The following is a 15,870-nucleotide window of genomic DNA, read 5'->3' as shown; positions in this document are numbered from 1 at the left end:
TTTCGTTTTTACCAGAAATAGAAGAATCGCTTTCTTTAGCCCTGACTCACAAGTGCGGGTATTTCAGCATTTTTGATTTGCCAGATATTCATACTGGATGCCCCTCCTGCCACAACCCCGAAGGCATTTGTATGTCGCTCCGTGAACAAACGCAGTTCTTTCACTTTCTGGATGAATGTAAAAGATACTGGAACCCTGAGTTACAGCATGATCTCTGCCTGCTCGGGATGACTAACGGTCTCTGATGACACGTAAAATTTACTGAAAACCACGTCAGTTGACTTCCTGACATCTAGGCGTCTGTTTCACTTCAGTTTTCCTTAACTTAAGGCTCTTTCGACAGAGGACCGAGCATTTTAATGGACTGGACTGGTTGTCGAAGACACGAGGAGCACTATGGATGAAAGCAGCAGCTCCGACCTGGACCAAAGTCCGCCTAAGAAGTCTTCAGCAGCTGCAACAGCGTCAGCCTCATCTCTCAATGCAGATGTAAGAGTCCCTAAAAGTTACTTGAAATGTAGAACCGATCAGGTTAATAGAAACAAAATAAACCGGGTTAATTGCATTTTTAGCCACCTTATCCTCCGCGCGCAAAATAGCCAATACACCGGAAATCGATCATGGCAGTTTATCCACAAATACACGAAATCTGACAGCAACCTGCTTCGATTGGATATTAACGTCCTGTAGGAAAGAAAAACTTCTCATCAAACCGCAATGAAGGTGAAAAGACGATCCTCATAAGGAGGGACAGACAAAACATAGCAATGCAGTAGATCCTACGATCGTGCATAATTGTAACATTTTTAGTTTTGTTTGTTTCATACGGAAGCGTAGAGCTGCCACCCAGGCAAAAGAAAAATACAAGTGTATCACGTTATAACGTGAAAAGTTTATTGTTCTAACAAGATACTTTTCACGTTTGTACAATATACTATCACGTTTGTACAATATACCTTTCACGTTTGTACAATATACCTTTCACGTTTGAACAACATAATATCACGTTATTACAATATACATAATTATCACGTTCGTACAATATAATTATCACGTTCGTACAATATAAATATTATATTGTACGAACGTGATAATTATATTGTTTGAACAATAAAGTTTTCACGTTATAACATATATTTTATTGTTCGAGCATGATATATTGCCGTAAAACTACGGAAGCGTAAAACATAGTGAAGTGGGTGACAGTGCAGATCAAAGTGCGAGAAAATGGCTCGTTTATTGGAATCAATTAAGTTCTATTTTATGCTTGGATTGAGGCATGGGGAGATTTTGCTGTTATTGAGCAGTTTGGACAGTATTGTGATAAGCATGCGGACACTTAGAAGAAACCTAAAACGCATGGGACTGTACAGGAGAAAGAATGAGTCCGATCCGATTGAGGTGGCACGATTTCTTATTGATCAACTGGAGGGACACGGGAGGCTCCATGGATACAAACTACACCACCTGAACTGCATTCAGGCAGGTTATGTTGTCACGCAGAGTACTGTGAGACATTTACTGAAATATCTTGACCCTTACGGTGTTGAGCAACGACGCAGAAATCGCCTAATGCGACGCACGTATGTAAATCCTGGACCAAATTTCATGTGGCATGTTGACTCCTATGACAAACTGAAGCCTTTTGGAATCTGTATAAATGGAGCTATTGATGGCTTTTCTAGAGTTATGATTTGGCTTCATGCCTATTCAACAAACAATGATCCCAAAGTCATTGCTGGATATTTCATAGCAGAAGTTGAAAAGAGGATGGGAACACCTGCTAGGATTCGCTCTGATTTGGGAACAGAAAATGTCATAATGGCCGAGATACAACGATTCTTGCGCTGGACTATGGATCCGAACGTCAGAAACTGTTTTATTACTGGATCCAGCAATCACAATCAGCGTATTGAAGGCTGGTGGGCCTTTCTGAGACGACATCATGCTCAGCACTGGATAAATCGTCTCCAGGAACTAAAAGACCATGACTGCTTTTCTGGATGTTTTTTGGACAAGCAGCTCATATTGTTTACGTGCCTGAACGTCATCGAGGTATGTAACCATGTTTATATTCTTTTAATGAGTCATTGTGTGTGTGTGTGTGTGTGTGTGTGTGTGTGTGTGTGTGTGTGTGTGTGTGTGTGTGTGTGTTAGAGAGAAAGAGAGACACGGAGAGAGAATAAAAAGTTTGCTTTAACACCCACCATGCACCGTCCCTATTATCACTGCGTTCAGGATATGAAAGAATGCATATTTCACTGGCCAGAAACATAAAATCACACTGTCTAAAACAATTCACGTTTAATAATTACTTTAAATTTTACACAGTATCACGTGTCTACTACTGTTATTCTTGTTGTTGTTGTTGTTGTTGTTGTTGTTGTCTTATTTTTTGATAAACTCTGTTTTTCTGACTGTCACTGTGTGGTGCTTTTGATTGATTGATCGTACTTTATTCATCCCGAGGGAAATTGGGTTAAGGCTGCCAGCCGTGCCAGCGCCGTTTTGGGTAACATGTTGAGCCAAGAGAAATGTGTTCTTTTACTGATATGAGATTTTTAATTTTTAATATTTAATAGGAGGAGCTGCAGCAAGTTGCACATATGTGGAACACCCACATAATACGCAGAAGCAGAAATGCAGTTGCTCCAAGTGGACGTCCGATTCTCATGTACACCATCCCTCATCTCTTTGGAGGACAGGATCATCTGAAAGAGGTTTCTCGGGAGGCAGTGGATGCTTGTAAGCAAGAATGTCAACAGAGAGGACCTTATACCTGTGATGAAACCGTTTTCAGCTTGTGTTGCCTCATAATGTCAGAGAACTTCTTACTTCCACCAAGCACAGCAGATGAATCCATTGAACTGTATCTCTTCCTGAGAACCTATATACTGAAGGACTTATAAACCTAAATATAATTGGGCTTTGGGAATTTTTATGCACATATTTTTTGGTACAATGTTTTATTTGTGCAATAAACAATAGAAAAGACAATCATTATTATTTTGTTTGGATTTTCGGTTGAAGATAGTAGCAAGCAAGCATGTCTAAATTTATTTAACCAAATCTGCGTACTCCAGTGAAGAATCAAAATTAAAGCAGGTCCTTGTATTTGTATTGCTTTTCTTTTTTTAAATATTTTGACTGAGGCATTTATGCAAAAAACAGGCGTTTGCTTCCCATCTAAAGAAAACATCTGACACCTGTTTATTAATTGAAATGAGAACATTGAAGTAAATGCTTGAATACGCAAAATGTTTTAAAAATAAATCAGTAGAAAGACTTGCATTGAATAATCTCAACCTTTTGGCATTTCCAATTATTTTTTAACTGAATTTCTATTATATCTGATTTCTGTTTTAAGACTGTCGAAAAAACATTTTTTAAACTGCTGATCCTATACATTCTCATTCATGAAATATTGTTTTCAATTTTACTGAACACACTGTGCAACTGCTATTCATCCACGAACAGTTTCTTGTAAACTGGTAAATGTAAAAATTCTGCATTATTTAATAATTAACAAACACTGTTAGATGTTAGCCTCCCTTTTATTTGTGTTCAAGGAGAAGAAAACACAGACTCTTGATAAACACTACAAAACTTAACTTATGTGCCAATTTTCTGTCTTTTATTCCAGTCAACTATTGCATCAAACACATTGCCTTCCAAAGTTATTCCCTTTAAATATGTTCTAAACAAATGACTGGTGGAAAGGTAAAAAAATATATATACTTGAAAATAATTAATATTAAGTCTTTTGAATTATTACTAAACAAAACATCCCCTCTAGCAGACATGTTGTATCCTACAAAACTGTACCACAGACCTGTGGAAAAGGACCTTGACACATGATAGATAGAACTAATAATAAGCATAGTTCACCTCTTGCTGCTAACCATATGAACTTATTAAACATAATTATTTAACATTTAAACTAGTAAAACTTTTAAGTATGAAATTTTAAACTGAAATTTACATTTTTCATGGTGGAAACAAATTGATGTTATCCACAATTTTTTGAAAATAAATTCAAATATCCCTGAAATTTAAGCTCTTTCTTTTTTTATACAATGATGTGTTCCCTGTTTGTGGGTTTAACAAACTTTAGAGCTTCATAGCCAGTCATTGTTAGTGCAAACCTTTCATTCTTGGTTTAAACATGATGGACTTTAATCAAGCTATGCTGAACTCATAAGAGCTTTTAGCAGCCAAAACATTGTCCAGTTCATTTCGTAGTTCTGGGTAGGACGTGTATGTCCATGGTAGTTCCAGAAGAGGGCCGCATGTGTGTGCCACAGGTCGTCGTGCCAGTCCATCCACAGGCGTGAACAGTACCTCAACCTTGTCAACACAGATGACATCTGACCCAGTAAGAAACCTGAACATCCTTCTGAGCCCTGTATTGTCAAGTCCTCTGATGTACTGGTGCAGAAATCTGAAGCTTTGCTTTTCTGCTTGAGTGGTGGGAGAGGCAGTAAGCAACTTCAAAAGCTTTCTCGTTGTTGGCTTTTTATCTTCATACATTTGTAGGACATCTTGTGGGCTTTGAAAAGCTTCTTTTAGGAAGTGGCTTGCAACTAAGGACATTTTCTCTGCGGCATATGCTGGTTTTTGGATTAATTGTTTGTGTGCGACTTTCAGAAGAAGGCCTTTTAAGTTCTCTTTGGTTGGAAGCACTGATACATCCAGGCGATCCATGAGATCCAGCACTTCATCCCTGTCTTCATCTGAAAGATCTTCTTTTAGTGCCCTTGTTATCAGATCTCTATCTGATTGACTTAGGTAAAAGAGAAGACTTTCAAACAGCAGATCATCTGATACTTGATTCTCACCGAAGATGAGTGCCACTGTGAAAACAGGAGCAAGGCGACAAGGGAAATATCCATGGTCTTGAAATCCCTTCAGTAAAATTCTACCCATGGATTTCCACTCTTCTTCCTGCCATTTAGGAGACAGTGATGGCACTCTGAACTCCTCTCCTTCAGCTGTGTTGTCCACAAACTCTGACCAAAATGCAGCATACACATCTCTTGATACACCATCTGCATCAGCTCCTCTTTCATCAATGTAGGTGTATTTTAGAGGGTGTATGAGGAGTGCTGGATCTTTGAACTGGCTGATCATCTCCTCCAGAATAGTAACCCTGTGAAGTTTGATGGTAACACAGACAACATCATATGATCCTGCAGAGCTTATTGCTTCATTGCTTATAGATGTATCTGGACTACTGACTGCTGTGTCTGTTGGAGGAAGTGTAATGGATGTGATGACCAGATCATCTTCCTCAAACTGCAGGAATGGTTCATCTATTACAGTGTCATCAAGTTGACAAGGCAGAGGCTCTCCAAGGTAGGGTCCAATCATTACCTCAGATGTGTCGAATAATACATCTTCATCAGCATTCCTAGATTCTGATGATGAGATCACAACAGTGTGAGAAGCTTCTTCATCTCCTTGATGTGAGTCAGTCAGTTGTGTAACATTGTTTACATGTGTTTTCCCTCTATCATAAACTTCTTCATCATCTTCATCATTGGAAAATCTTCTTGTGCACAAGTAAAATCTCAACATTCCCATTTTAAGTGCTGAGTAGAGTTCTCCAACTGTGACATTTTCATCAAATATGGCCTCTTCCTGATAGTCTAATATGTTATGACTGAACACCTCCCATCTTCCAAATTTGCTTTTTCCACTTGGAAAGAAAAGATCTTTAGCATACTGTAATATGTCAGCTTTTTTGGAGTCTTTGGGCACATCAAAGGTCCTTGTTCCTCCTCCTCTGCGCTTTCTCACTTGCTTACCTTCATGGATCCACCCTAACTCAATTTTTCGAGTCTTTTTCTCAGCCCATTTGTTGTTTTTTGCATATGTTCTTTTTCTCTTAGAAACAAATGCCTCCTCATGATCAGGTTTCTTCTCATTTTCATTGATTCCCATCTTTTCCTTCAATTTTTCAAGCAATGAGTTTTTTCTTGATTCCTTAGTACTTGCACCACTGTTTTCCAAGCAGAACCGCCTGGCAGCTATCCGATCACCATATGTTGGGATGTAACCAGACAGGGTCTTGTCATCCATGAAATCAATCACTGTGGCATCAATCTGTAATAACAGAGATATTTATTACTATACAGAAGTACAAGGTATACCTGCTGCCACACCACATGAGGTACCTCACTAAAAAAATGTATGTACATTTCACATGTGTTTTGATAATTGTCTGTTATTATTTTAGTGGCAGCCATCAATATTTAGCATTTATTCTTTTCATCTCTCTATGCCAGCAACATTAATGAGATTATCTAACATGTTATTAATAGAAATATTACAGTATATACAACGCCCACTTTTGAAAAAGTAAATTAGTATTCACGTATCTTTCAGTTGCACAGAGCACAAAGGGTTGAACTCACTGGTTTTTTAAATTGAAGCCAAATATCAATATAAACACAGTTTAATTCATTTGTTTTTAGATAAACAAGGAAACATAGTGCATCACATAATATAGCGATATATTTAAGAAACCTGGAATCTGCATATGGGTTAAGTAGTAACGTGGTCATACAACGACCCAGTTTTATACAGCGGGTTAATTTGTTCTACATTCTCCATTCCATATAGATCCACACCAATGCAGTTTACCTTTACGTCCTTACGCAGTCAAAGCGAGAGAAGCGAAAACCGCTGTGGTTGCTAACTTAGCAATATGTCATATTTTTAGACGCTGTAACTTCGTAAAAAGCGAGTTTTACAAATTTCCCCCTCACGAGAGCACTTACGCGTTCTTGTAGCATTCGTAAGAGACAGTCCTCAGGTACACCACGATTCCGAAGAAATCTCAGAAGTGGGCTATCAGTGTTTGTGTCCATGTTGAAAGCAGGGCATTCAAAGTTAAGTGCCAGTTCTGAAGAGCGTGAGCTCTCCACACCTACCATGGATTTGGGTTTCCGAACGCAACACGTTTTACGTTCTTACAATAAAAATGTTATTGTAATGGTATTTTTTATAACGTTTGTACAATATATGATCACGTTCGTACAATATAATTATCACGTTCGTACAATATAAATATCACGTTCGTACAATATAATTATCACGTTCGTACAATATAATTATCACGTTCGTACAATATAATTATCACGTTCGTACAATATAATATTTATATTGTACGAACGTGATAATTATGTATATTGTAATAACGTGATATTATGTTGTTCAAACGTGAAAGGTATATTGTACAAACGTGAAAAGTATCTTGTTAGAACAATAAACGTTTCACGTTATAACGTGATACACTTGTATTTTTCTTTTGCCTGGGTGGCAGCTCTACGCTTCCGTAGTTTCAGAACTTACAACTTAGAATATTTCTGCTGTTTCGCACATTTTGATACAAAAAGTTCATATTTGTCCACAAGTAATAACATTTACCCTCTTCAGTTATTTATGTCAAATCGAAGGGGCTGCCTCATGCGGAAGCTTGTTTCTTAAAAAAGTTAGGTCGAAATTTCGAATGATCTTAAAATTTGTTGTTATTTTTCATTTACAGAAAACAAACGGTTTTTTTTTATGTAGTGATGTAAACGCATTGTTATAGTGCCCGACTACTGAGGTTTGAGTAAGAATAAAATTATGCACCTTAATTACTTCTATTGTGCTTTCACCAGCACTTACTGTTAGGCCACAGTCACAGTCAGCTGCTGGCTGGAAGAGTAATGCAACCACTCCTACTCAAGTCAGCCGTTCTTTAGTTGGTTGTTGGAGATATAGTGGTTTTACATTCGATTGAATGTAAATGCCAAACATTTTGCCCAAGACACCACTCTTTAAAAAGGAAAAATATGCACTTAATAAAAACAAAAACAACTTCTTAGTTGGAAATAAATGCTTTTCCTGTATTTTGGCTGGGAAAGTAATGCCTCAACCCCCCCCCCCCCCCCCCCCCCCCCCAATGACCCCAGAAAGTTTGTTTCTAACTAAATATAAACATTGCTAGGATAATATTTTATACAGGCGAACATTGGCCTTGGGTACAATTATGATGTATCTCACCCCCGCTTTGCTGGGTGGAGTAATAGATATAGTGCACCAAGATTCGTATGATTCATGTTTTTAAGGAGTCTAAAATGTGTCAGACTGTTGTCGCTTCGACTTCTCTTTGCAATATCAGATTTCAGTTCTGATAGCAGTCACACCCAACATGGTTTGTAAATAGTAGTAATCTGCACTACTGTAGTCTTTTTGTGTTGTAATTCCTTATTATTAGGCTGTTCAAAAAGCTCCATGAAAGACCGCCATTGAATCCAAAATTGTACAACAGCAATACTTACTGGGACCAGGCCTCATTATAATATCATATCATCCCAGTGGAGGTCTTTCTACTTTTGCTTGTGGTTCCTAGTTTCCAAAAGCAAATTGTGAGTCAGAGCAGTCAGCTATCAAGCTTCTCTCCCTTGTAAGCAGCTCCCAGTTTCAATTTGATTTACAGACATCTCCTCAAATTAGGTTTAAAAATGTCCTTTTTAATAAAACCCAGTTAGGGCAGAATCGAGTGACCTTGAAACATTCTTAGTTGTTTTGTTATAAACTCGGGCTGCTAGGAACGGCACATGATGCACTTAACATTTCAGTCCTTATGCATTTACTAGTGTACATCACTGACTTCTTTCTACCAGTTTATATTTTGTCCTTGTGTCTGTGTGCTCTCTTTGTCTTTCTGTTTTTGTTCTCTATTTTAAGGTCCTGGAGGAGATCTTCCTAAATGTTCCTGCCTGTCAGGTGGTTTGTGTTTGTCAATTAGTATGTCATCAGTGGAAGGAAGTGATTGACAGCGAATCTTTGTGGAGAAAAAGGTGCAGAAGAGAAGGGCATCCCATCTGTAGTTTTTTTTTTTTTAAAAAAACAGGACTGGAAGTTGTTTTATTTCTTGTCCAAAAAGAAAAGAAATCTCAAGAATCCAAATGGAGAAGGTAAGTAACCATAAAATGAACTTTACTTAACATAGTAGTATGACTCATTTTCAAATAAATCCAAAACATTTAAAACACCATTACTATTACTATTATTTATTTATTTGTCTATTTTCTAGAAGGACTGAATGGCTGGAAGATCTTGAGAAATGGTGGCGATCAGTGGGTTGCTTGGGGAATTAGGAGACCACATCCAGATGAAGCAGTCAAAACAAACTTTGCAACCTCTTTTGAGTGAGTATTTAACCCTAGCGGATATACAAATTTAACTGATCCTCTGAACCCATAGACGTAGAGATGAAATTGAAAATTTGATCTCTGCGTGATTTTATGCAATGCAGGCATGTGAAATGTTGGATAATAACCCAGAATGTTGAATCTGTTCATCTGGACGTTGCACTTTTCAGTGGGAGAGAAGTCACTTGAATGAGTGATTTCTCTCCCAGTGAAGTTAAATCCTGGAATTTCCTTACCTGGATATTTGTGCATGCATCCAGACTTGTATAATACAACATTTTAATTATTATTAATTGTTGTTATTATTTTTTATCATTCATTATTTACTTTTCTAGCATTAAAAAATTATATTTAAAAAACTATTCCAAGTTGTTTGAAAGCTGGAAAAAAGAAATACCTTAAAACTTTCTTACACTATATATGAAATAAGCTGCGTAAATTATTTGATAGAAACGATTTGATGAATAGTGTCTATTTGCTGTTCGAAATTGTTCATTTAAAAAAGGGGGAAAATCCCCGGATGACCCATAGCGGAAGTCTCCGTCAAGAAGGCTTAGAAGAGTGTTAGCTAGGAATGTTTTCCGGAGTATCCCCGGTGTTTTACGGTATTAACATAATCAGTCTGTGTTCTTCAGTTACTGCGTGCTAGAGAGTGCCATCCCAGTGGGAGTGACTGTTGTGGACGAACTACCTATGTAGCATTTTAGAGCATATCCCCGCCTACGAAGGGCGGCTCGAATGTCTCGAGGTAAATACCACCGCCACTGACAGGAAGGGCAACGTAACATGAGAGTACAAACCATGTATTCCCGTAAGTGATTACTTTGACTGTAGAAATTAAACGAGTCACTTGTCGTTGGTTAAATTTAGTCTTGTAACATTATGAGTTCTAATCTATAAAGCAGTTGGACCTTATCTGTAGCTGCACTTCCGCGTTGTCGGCTACAAGTGGGTCAACACCAACGACGTTAGAAAAGACTTGCTTTTAGAGAAGACAGAGAGGGGGTACAGTAACATCAGGCTACTTTACAGCCCTTGGTTCGTCGCAGGGCATAAAGAGGAAAACGAAAGTCATGGGTGCAAGTCACAGCCATGGTACTGCGAGTTCAAAGTCTGGCACAAGCTACGTTGTAGCAGAGCAGGCAACCTCGTCCTCGGCTCAAGAGGTGAGTGCCTTACTGGACTTTAAACACAAGGTAACTGCTGAATGAGCTTTGTCTATGCATGTGCTGTTTGTTGTCCATCAGCCAGCAACGGAAAAGAGCAAAGTGATAAAGTTCAGTTCAGGTTTACTTATATAGTGCCAGTTTACAACAAATAGTTGCCGCATTGCGCTTTGTATTGTCAGGTAAAGACGCAGCAGTATTGGAGAAAACCCCATAAAATCACGCGACTCCTCTTAAGGAAGCACTTTGTGACAGCGGGAAGGGAAACCCCCCTTCAAATTTAGAAGAAAAAAAAAAGCCTGAATTACATGAGAGGAAACAAGGGTACTCAACAGACCAATCACAGTGTTTTGGGGTTGCCCCCTAGAGACGTGAACGCCAGGTTACAGAGTTTCAAATGGGTTTGCAATTCCTTTTTTATAATTCCTGCTGAAGCATAAATCTGCATTAAGGAGAAAGAATACAAAATATAATGAAATATTGGCGAAACTGGCCCATCCAGTGGGTCAGATGGGAGCCTTTGATGTCTTTTTATTTTACTTTTATATTCCCTGAACAATCGCAGGTTTTAAGCTAAAATGGTTTTGGAATCTTGTGGGTAAAGAGGTGCAAAGGTTTTGCGTCTATTGGCACAAATGTAAAACTTTTGCAGAGAGGATTATGCATCACACTGATGTGATCATCATCACATGATGCCTGTGACTCAGAAACATCTTCAGATTTGGAGAATGGAAAAAGTCACTTGGATGAGTGATGAAATGATTGTTCCCAATAAAAAAACAATACATCCAGATGAAGAGAATTAACTAGGATTTTGTTAGCTGGATGGTTGAACTTGCATCATAACAAATAAAGGGAGATTTGTGTCACTTAAACAAGCAACATGGCCAACTTGACATTTTTTACCATCTGGGGAACCTTTTCTAATGCTTAAGTCATCAGTAGCTGTCTGTCATCAGAAGAAAAAGAAAACAATCGTAGCACAACAGAACATTTCTTTTTTTTATAATTCCAGTCTAGCAAGAATCCTTATGTAGAAAGAAAAATACATTCAGAGGCAGGATTTTTTCTGCCAGACATACACATCTTTGGTTTCTAGGTTTTGTGATTAAAACAGTTCAAATAGTTACTATTTCAGTGCAAGCACAAAGGAACCTCATTTAGAAGGAATTCAAATGTGCTTTATAGCCACCCTGTGAATGAAAGTTCATGAAGTGCTTGAAAAGTTCATTTTTTAAAAGCTTTTGTTTTGTTCTTTTTCTTTTTTTTGTGTTGTCTGTGAAAATCAATAATATTGTAAAATGCTGATGTAGTTCAAATGGTGAGATTATGTAAACAGCTGGGACTATTGATCCAGGTGCAGTGATGGAAAACTGAACTTATCTTTTTAAAGCTCCTTCTTATGAGTGCTTTTTTTTTTTTTTTTTTTTTTTTTTTTTTTTAAATCTAGTTCTTCCCTGTTCCTCTGGAGATCCTGGAGGAAATCTTCCTACATGTTCCGGCCAACCAGGTGGTTCATGTTTGTCGGTTGGTGTGCTCACAGTGCAAAGAAGTGGCTGACAGTGAATCTTTATGGAGAGAAAGATGTAGAAGAGAAGGATACAACCTTCGTGATTCTTCCAAAACACCTGAAGACTGGAGGTTATTTTACTTCTTATGCAAGAAAAGAAGAAATCTTCTCAAGAATCCAAGAGGAGAAGGTCAGAATCCTTGAAGCTCAACAACTGATATGAAAAACAGTTTTTGTGTGTTTAAAAATAAAATGAGATGCAAACCTTTGTGGGTTTTTGTTTTCCTAGGAAAAATGACAGGTTGGATGATAAAGGAGAATGGTGGTGATGGGTGGAAATTAGAGGACGTTATGGTGCCACATCCAAATGAAGTAGTCAAGAAAAACTTTGTGACCTCTTTTCAGTGAGTATTTACCAGTAGTCCTCCAAAAAATAAATGGCAATTATTTTTATATGCTTAATTCAAATGACGTACTAGTATTAAATGTTAAACTATTTTAAAATCATGTCTGTTTTTGCAGAATGTGCACAAAGGAGCAGGTAATTGATTTGGAAAAGGAAGGCTACAGCCCGACCTTTATGGATAAGTTCAAACCAGACATCAAAATATCTGATTGGTAAGATGAATACACATGACATACTGACAGTTTTTTAGTTAGTTGCAAAAAGGATTTGGGTACACTTTTTAAAAGCATTTCAAATGTACATTAGATTTGTTCAAATCATACTTTGATTATAATCAATATGAAAAATAAAATATATAAAATTAAGGTATTCATTTGCAACAGTACTGGTACCAACAGAGCCCTCTGGGCCTTCTCTAGCTGACACACAACTTTAAACAGGACCAATGCAGACAGTCAGGCACATAGCTCCTCCTCTCGCTGATAGATGAAATAGTAAATCCTCATAACACTGAACAAAACTTTTCAAGAATTTCGAGAGGTTCCCGTTGTTATAAATGCATACGTTAACATTAACCATTTCTCTATTAGCAATTAACTGATAGCTACATTTGCCATTGGTTATTATTAACCTAGCTGCTAGCGGACTGTAGTTAGATAAAAGATGAAAAATGACTGCAGGCTGAATGTGTCGCGGATGGAAAATTGAGATGTGACAATGCGGATTATGGACACATAGAGAACCGGGCAGGTTGCTGTCTGTGCAGAGGAGCAGGGAAACTGTAGTTGAACTGATCACAGAGTGTGCAGAACTAATCTGAGCAAAAAGAGTGAAACCTGGAGCAGAGCAGCCGAATCATACAAGTTTGGGCTTGAAGAGCAGCACTGAGGATGTAAAGAACTGCAGACAGAAGCGGAGCTGTGTGAACATTGAATGAGAGAGAGACTGCAGGCAGATGTGGACAATATGATAAACACTTCTACTTTTGCAATAGTAGAAAAGTTAATTTTTAAATTTTCAATATAGTTTTTCTATACAATAATTAAATTATTTAGATGTTAAGTATTGTCATGTTTGTTGTGGCCTTTGGTTTATTAATACATTCTTAAATATTTCTCGATCTGTAATGAAATTATCTAAATAGTTTGTAAAACAAATAATATCTCTAAACTTGCTTTGCTAAATTCCATTTTTTGAGACATGACTTCTTTGCAAATAGTTCTGTTGTTGTGGCATGGGGTCAGAATTTTCCTGTTGATATTGAAAATGGTGTTGAGATCAAGTTTGAAAACCCTACTTTGTGCAAAAAATTTGCACTTAACAAAAACCTTTAGGTCATGCCCAAAATAAAAAGTTTTTTAGTTTTTGAAACAGTGGAACTAAACAAAACTTACTGATAACATATAGGAATATATCCCTTTTAAGGCTTGAATAATAAGAGAGAAAAACGTAGCTTGATATGATTGGTGATCCCTAATCTTTGTACAAATACATCCTCGTTACAGGTATGCACCACGATGGGATTGTGGATGTGAATATTCAATCCTTGTGCAGTTGCTGGATGCAAAGCAGAATGTTATCCAGTCGTATACTCCCGATACTGTTTTCTTTGATCAATGGAATGATCAGGAGTGGAAACAGGTATGTACAAAGTGAAATTTAATAAAGTTTAGTAACAGTGCAGAACCCACCAGCATATTTGGTCTACCGATATTTATTTTTCAGAAGATCCATGTATTCCGGGACTATAGACGGGGAGTGAGATACATTCGTTTTAGCCATGGTGGCAAGGACACACAGTTCTGGGGTGGATGGTATGGAATACGTGTCACAGACAGCAGCGTTGAAATATGTCCAGCAGTGGACACATAGCTTGTTGGAATTTGTCCAGTTCTTCCATCCTGCGTTTGCCTGCAATTGCACATTATCTTCTTACATCTCACTGACCATCTATTCATGTTTCCAGAGCTATAATCTCTGTATGTGCACAAGTTTTCCAGTGAAAAGTCATTTTCTTTAATGTTTCACACAGAACACCTTAAATAAACAAAAGTCTGTTCACTTGCTTTGTGCGATTGTCATTGTGATGTCAATATTGAAGATTACTGAGTATTATTTAATTTGACACGCTAAGTACTATTTCATGTACAAATACATGTCAAAGTTTACCCAAATTCAAAATGAAATGATCACTAATTTGTAGCTGGATATCCGGTTTTCATGAGCCCATCCATCCATCCATCCATTCTCTTCCACTTATACTTTTCAGGTTTGTGGGGGGGTGCTGGAGTCTATCCTAGCTGTCTTAGTGCGAGAGGCAGAGTAGACCCTAGAAAGGTCGTCAGTCTTTTGCAGGGCTAACACAGAGACAGACAACCATTTTTCACTCACATTCACACTTATGGGCAATTTAGAGTTACCAATTAATTAATTCCACAACTTTTCATGAGCCAATGTTTATCAACATTAAAACAAAAAATCTTTGGAAAAATATACTTTGTAATGATTTGTAAGATGCATTTGTATAATTTGATTAAATTAAACATTTTGTGTTGTCCTGTAAATTTGTTAAATTTTTATCTGGAAATTTTCAGGTATTTGTGAGAACAGCTACTGCTTTAGACATAAGAACCCCTTCAGTTTCATTGAACTGGATGTATAAGATCTTGTCAGAAGCCAATTATTTCCATTGAGTGATTGACTTGTTTAATTTGCCTGCTAGTTTAACTGTGATTATTGGAGATAAAACCTGTCCTAGTTTTGAGATTTTTGTCAAATAATATGCAAGTGTGATTTATATTTGCATTCTTTTGTTGATGTAGGATGAATGAGTATTCAGTGATTTCTTGTGCACCTTGACTTGTTTGTCTGGAAGCCAGCATGTGACTTAATCCAGCGGTCCCCAACCTTTTTTGCGCCACGGACCGGTTTATGCTCGACGATATTTTCATGGACCGGCCTTTAGGGTGTCGCGGATAAATACAACAAAATAAAACTAGTACCGGTACCGAAAAAAAGGAGATTTATTCATAACACACGTGAAAAGACCCAGGAAAACAGAGTTAATGATAAAAACGATAACAAAATAACTCTGAAAACCCTGAAAACTATACATTTCACACCTGAGCCTCAACTCTCGCGGCCCGGTACCAAACGACTCACGGACTGGTACCGGTCCGAGGCCCGGGGGTTGGGGACCGCTGACTTAATCCATATTTGCCTTATACATACTTGCCTTTACTTTCCATTTTGTAGCGTGAGAACTGGATATAATTATGTAAGCTTAAATGTTAACACATGCTTAAGAGGGAAACTTGAAAGCCATATACTATATAGCACTGTGTGAAATTTGAAAACAAAAATTAAAGTGTATTGTTGTGCTTTACGGTTACTTTGTTTCTATATTTTTTATTTCCTGGTCTTGACACCATATAGAGACCAAGTGTAAATGTGTAAATCAATGCATGCTTGCATACAACATGAAACATTTAAAACCTTCCTCGTGTAGTCTAGGCACAGTGACTACAAACGTCTGACATCACCACAGTTTTCTTTTGTTGATGTTCTTGTTTTGTTTAATAC

At 37.5% G+C, this 15,870-nt stretch overlaps 3 protein-coding genes across 5 annotated transcripts; 2 read left to right on the top strand and 1 right to left on the bottom strand.

Moving 5' to 3' along the window:
- The first annotated feature begins 263 nt into the window (after window positions 1-263).
- Window positions 264-15,673, top strand: LOC102780984 (F-box only protein 6-like). Of its 3 annotated transcripts, XM_087834032.1 has the most exons (7): window positions 264-489; window positions 8,740-8,852; window positions 11,957-12,072; window positions 12,172-12,286; window positions 12,405-12,500; window positions 13,794-13,929; window positions 14,014-15,673. In XM_087834032.1, the coding sequence occupies exons 1-7, from the start codon at window positions 397-399 to the stop codon at window positions 14,158-14,160; spliced, it is 816 nt and encodes a 271-aa protein (XP_087690158.1). In that variant the 5' UTR covers window positions 264-396; the 3' UTR covers window positions 14,161-15,673. The 3 variants fall into 3 exon arrangements, with proteins under 3 accessions (XP_087690158.1, XP_087690157.1, XP_087690155.1); XM_087834031.1 differs by lacking the exons at window positions 264-489; window positions 8,740-8,852 and adding an exon at window positions 9,673-10,372 and having other exon boundaries at window positions 11,823-12,072; window positions 14,017-15,673; XM_087834029.1 differs by lacking the exons at window positions 264-489; window positions 8,740-8,852 and adding an exon at window positions 9,673-10,372 and having other exon boundaries at window positions 11,823-12,072.
- LOC148097003 (uncharacterized) lies at window positions 1,220-2,940 on the top strand. The gene is made up of 2 exons (XM_087833984.1): window positions 1,220-2,055; window positions 2,583-2,940. The coding sequence occupies exons 1-2, from the start codon at window positions 1,228-1,230 to the stop codon at window positions 2,907-2,909; spliced, it is 1,155 nt and encodes a 384-aa protein (XP_087690110.1). The 5' UTR covers window positions 1,220-1,227; the 3' UTR covers window positions 2,910-2,940.
- LOC148097002 (uncharacterized) lies at window positions 4,180-6,938 on the bottom strand. Its single transcript, XM_087834171.1, has 2 exons — window positions 6,783-6,938; window positions 4,180-6,105 (listed from the first exon to the last, which is right to left on the bottom strand). The coding sequence occupies exons 1-2, from the start codon at window positions 6,936-6,938 to the stop codon at window positions 4,180-4,182; spliced, it is 2,082 nt and encodes a 693-aa protein (XP_087690297.1).
- Window positions 15,674-15,870: the final 197 nt, after the last annotated feature.

This window comes from Neolamprologus brichardi, chromosome 20, assembly GCF_056152115.1.
Source record: "Neolamprologus brichardi isolate AB-2024 chromosome 20, ASM5615211v1, whole genome shotgun sequence".
In the NCBI taxonomy this organism is placed as follows: domain Eukaryota; kingdom Metazoa; phylum Chordata; class Actinopteri; order Cichliformes; family Cichlidae; genus Neolamprologus; species Neolamprologus brichardi.
The sequence above is the reverse complement of the archived record's forward strand: the minus strand, read 5'-3'. Positions and strand labels throughout refer to the sequence as shown.